Source organism: Apaloderma vittatum, unplaced genomic scaffold (assembly GCF_000703405.1).
Source record: "Apaloderma vittatum isolate BGI_N311 unplaced genomic scaffold, ASM70340v1 scaffold43001, whole genome shotgun sequence".
In the NCBI taxonomy this organism is placed as follows: domain Eukaryota; kingdom Metazoa; phylum Chordata; class Aves; order Trogoniformes; family Trogonidae; genus Apaloderma; species Apaloderma vittatum.
In genome coordinates, this window is record NW_009700510.1 from 11005 (window position 1) to 14137 (window position 3133).

The following is a 3133-nucleotide window of genomic DNA, read 5'->3' on the forward strand; positions in this document are numbered from 1 at the left end:
GCTGTGAGCTCACAGCTGTACTGCACCATGCAATTATTAAACTAATCAGATTACTAAGAGCCAAATATGAAAGTTGAACCAAGTAAATAACAGAATTTGAACGTAGCATTGCAACTGAAAGTAATTATTGCTCATAAAAATCTCTACAGAGCCTTGTTTACAGACCATTCACATTTGAGATTCAGCTTTGTGTTTAGCATACAATTCTCAACGTCACAGAAACTTTGCCACAAAAAGCTACAGTCATCCAAATGTCCATGTGAAAAGGATAGATTCTATTTTAAAAAATCCAGACCAGCAACACAGTTGTCTCTACTATCTATACTATACAGGTATATTTTTTCATTGAATTGTGAATATTGCTATCTTTACACTTGAGTTTGCTATCTTTACACTTGAGTTTGTTGTTTGTTTGGTTTTTTTTTAAACTGCAGTGGAAGATACTGAAGCAACAATACAGTATGCTGACTTTGGCATTCAAGGGAATATAACCTCCTACTGCCAGGGCATTAACCATGGAGACCCATGGAAGCGGTACTGCAAACTCCCACGCATGGGCCCTGGGGCACACCTTCAGTTTCACGAAGGCATCCGTGAGGAAGATTTTCTCTCTGACAACCACAGCCTCAAATTAAAACCCAATGTTTTATTTCTAGTGCATTCTAATGTGGCTTCAGTAAAAGGTTAGAAGGAGTTTGAAATTTAACCATTCATGAGAGACAGCTCTGCATTTTAGACCAGAACTATCCCTCTACAATGAAGTGAACTGCTGCACATGCAGTGTGAAGTATCACAGTCTGTAATGGATAAAACTGCCAGAAAAGGAGAAAATGTTGTTTCATGTTGCAGTTCTGGCTGCATAGAATTACGAAGCAGATATGCTCCGAGAATTTATAAACCAGTATTTTACATCATACAGCAGAACAATGAAAACAAGAGGCAGTAGTTTTCACTGGATAGCAACTTAAGGGAAATTATTTCATGTAGATGTTAAATACGTGTTGCAAGCAATTTGCAGGTTATTTTATTAGATATTTTCTTATACACTTCTGAAAAGCTAAACTTGTCTGAGAGACTTAATGTTGCATCTATTACAAATGCATCACCAAGAGGCCATGCTGTTTCATCAATTTCGAAACTCCCCTCTAAATTCCTCTTAATTTTAATAGTATAATGAGCTCCGATGTCCTGTATCTAAGTGAAAACATATTGCTGACTGCTGAAGTGGAAGGCAAAGCACATCTTCTGTGTTAACACCCTGTCATAAGACAGAACAGGTAACCATGTAAAACAATTATGAAGCTAATTCAAGCCGAGATGTAAAAAAAAAAGCTATACAAGCACTTTTTTACTTGGAGCAAATTTGTTGCACTGAGATTATTACAATAAATACCATATAAATCTATACAATTGGCCATTATTTTGAAGAGTATTCTGATGATATACAAATGGAGTAGGAGGACTTGGTTTCTTCTTTTCTCATTTTTTTGTTTTAAAAAGAATTAAGGAGAGGAAAAAAAATATCCTGAAAATAGACTGTAACATGTAGCATAAACAATTTCAAAGGAGGTATGCTGTTTCAGTCTAATTTTAATTAGCAAACAATGTAAAATCATAACAAACATGGCAAAGTCTGAGTAACGTAACAAAAAGACCCTGAGCAACATTATAAATCTGGAAAAACACTGATTATTTTGATTTTGGAAATCTCCCTTACACCACTTGATTCTTTTGGTCACTGGGGTCGTGCATCCTGTGAACCCATCATACACCATTTAATGAACGTGTCTAAACCAAAGACAGCATCGCAGGAATGTCTGAAAAGAAACACGTTAAGGAGCATCCCGCCAGCTGCCTGTCAGACATCGCTGGGCGATCGTGCTCTCTGAGACAGGTTAGAAGGAATACAGCCACAGCAGACGAGCCAAAGTGCTTTCTGTATTTCCTGGTTTCTAAAAGCATATATTACAGGATTGATGATGGAATTGTAGGTAGCTGGCAGGAGAGTGGCATAGGTGTATATAGAAGGATAGGTGTAATCTGCTATCAAAGAATAGAGCGTAAAAGGCATCCAGCAAGCAGCAAAAGTCCCCAAAATAATGGCCAAAGTAGAGACTCCTTTTCGGGTGGTCACATAGTGGGAAGTGGCCAGGAAATGGTGTTGCAAGGCAATCTGATGGGCATGGCGCATCACGATTTTACAGATCTGAATGTAGAGCTGCAGCATGAGGGCAAACATAAGCAAGAAAGAGACTGAGAGGACAGCTGCATTATTTTTAGTGAGTGGTCTGATAACACTGCAGGTGGATTCGTCTCTGAGGCAGTTCCAGCCCATTACAGGCAGCAGTCCAATACAGATAGATGCTCCCCAAAGCAATATAAGCATGACATAGGTAAAAGTGACAGTCCTCTCCGAATTGTAAGTCAAAGCGTAATACAGGGAGAGGTAACGATCAACAGTAATAGCCAGCAAGCTGCCAACAGATGCTGAGAAAGAGGCAACAATCAGTCCAATCGTAACCAGTTTCGTAGCTTCTGATTGCAGAAGGTATGCAAAAACGAAATTGATGATCAATCCAACGCCCGCTAAGAGATCTGCCAGCGCCAGGCTGCCTATCAGGAGGAACATGGGGGCGCGAAGACTGGGATTATGGAAAATTATAAGAACCACAACGGCATTTTCGCAGGAGATAAGGGTCCCTGAAGTACACAAGACAATGTCCCAGGGGTTTACCAAAAGCTCTGGCTCTGGGTCTACAACAGGAACCAGGGAGGAGCCTGTGGCTGAGGCATTCTCGGTAGAGCTGGCTTCTACATGCTCCTGAGGCAGCCAGCTCAAATTAACCTTCAGATCTTCATTCATTTTAACCCCTGTCTTCTTCAACGGAAAAACATTTTTTTTAATGTTCAGACACAGCACTGGACACAGCACCCCCAGAGCATGCAATGTCCTTAGACGGCAACACCAGCCTAACGGGCAGGCAGGCACTTGTTACATAAATGTGACAATTAAAAAAAAAAAGGGAGGGGGGGAATATTTAAATCTGCCCGAGATCATCTGCCGAGGGGCCAGAGGCTGAATGATCCTAGCGGTGGCTCCCTTCACCTGCACACGGATGGAAAGCAAGGGAGG

The 3133-nt window shown here is 40.8% G+C and overlaps 1 protein-coding gene across 1 annotated transcript; it reads right to left on the reverse strand.

Moving 5' to 3' along the window:
- Window positions 1-1858: 1858 nt before the first annotated feature.
- GPR12 (G protein-coupled receptor 12) lies at window positions 1859-2863 on the reverse strand. The gene has a single exon (XM_009878761.1). It carries the CDS (start codon window positions 2861-2863, stop codon window positions 1859-1861), a length of 1005 nt encoding a protein of 334 aa, XP_009877063.1.
- Between the last annotated feature and the right edge of the window lie 270 nt (window positions 2864-3133).

Coding starts and splice junctions, on each gene's coding strand:
- GPR12 (XM_009878761.1), bottom strand. CDS start 2,863: ATGAATGAAGATCTGAAGGTTAATTTGAGCTGGCTGCCTCAGGAGCAT.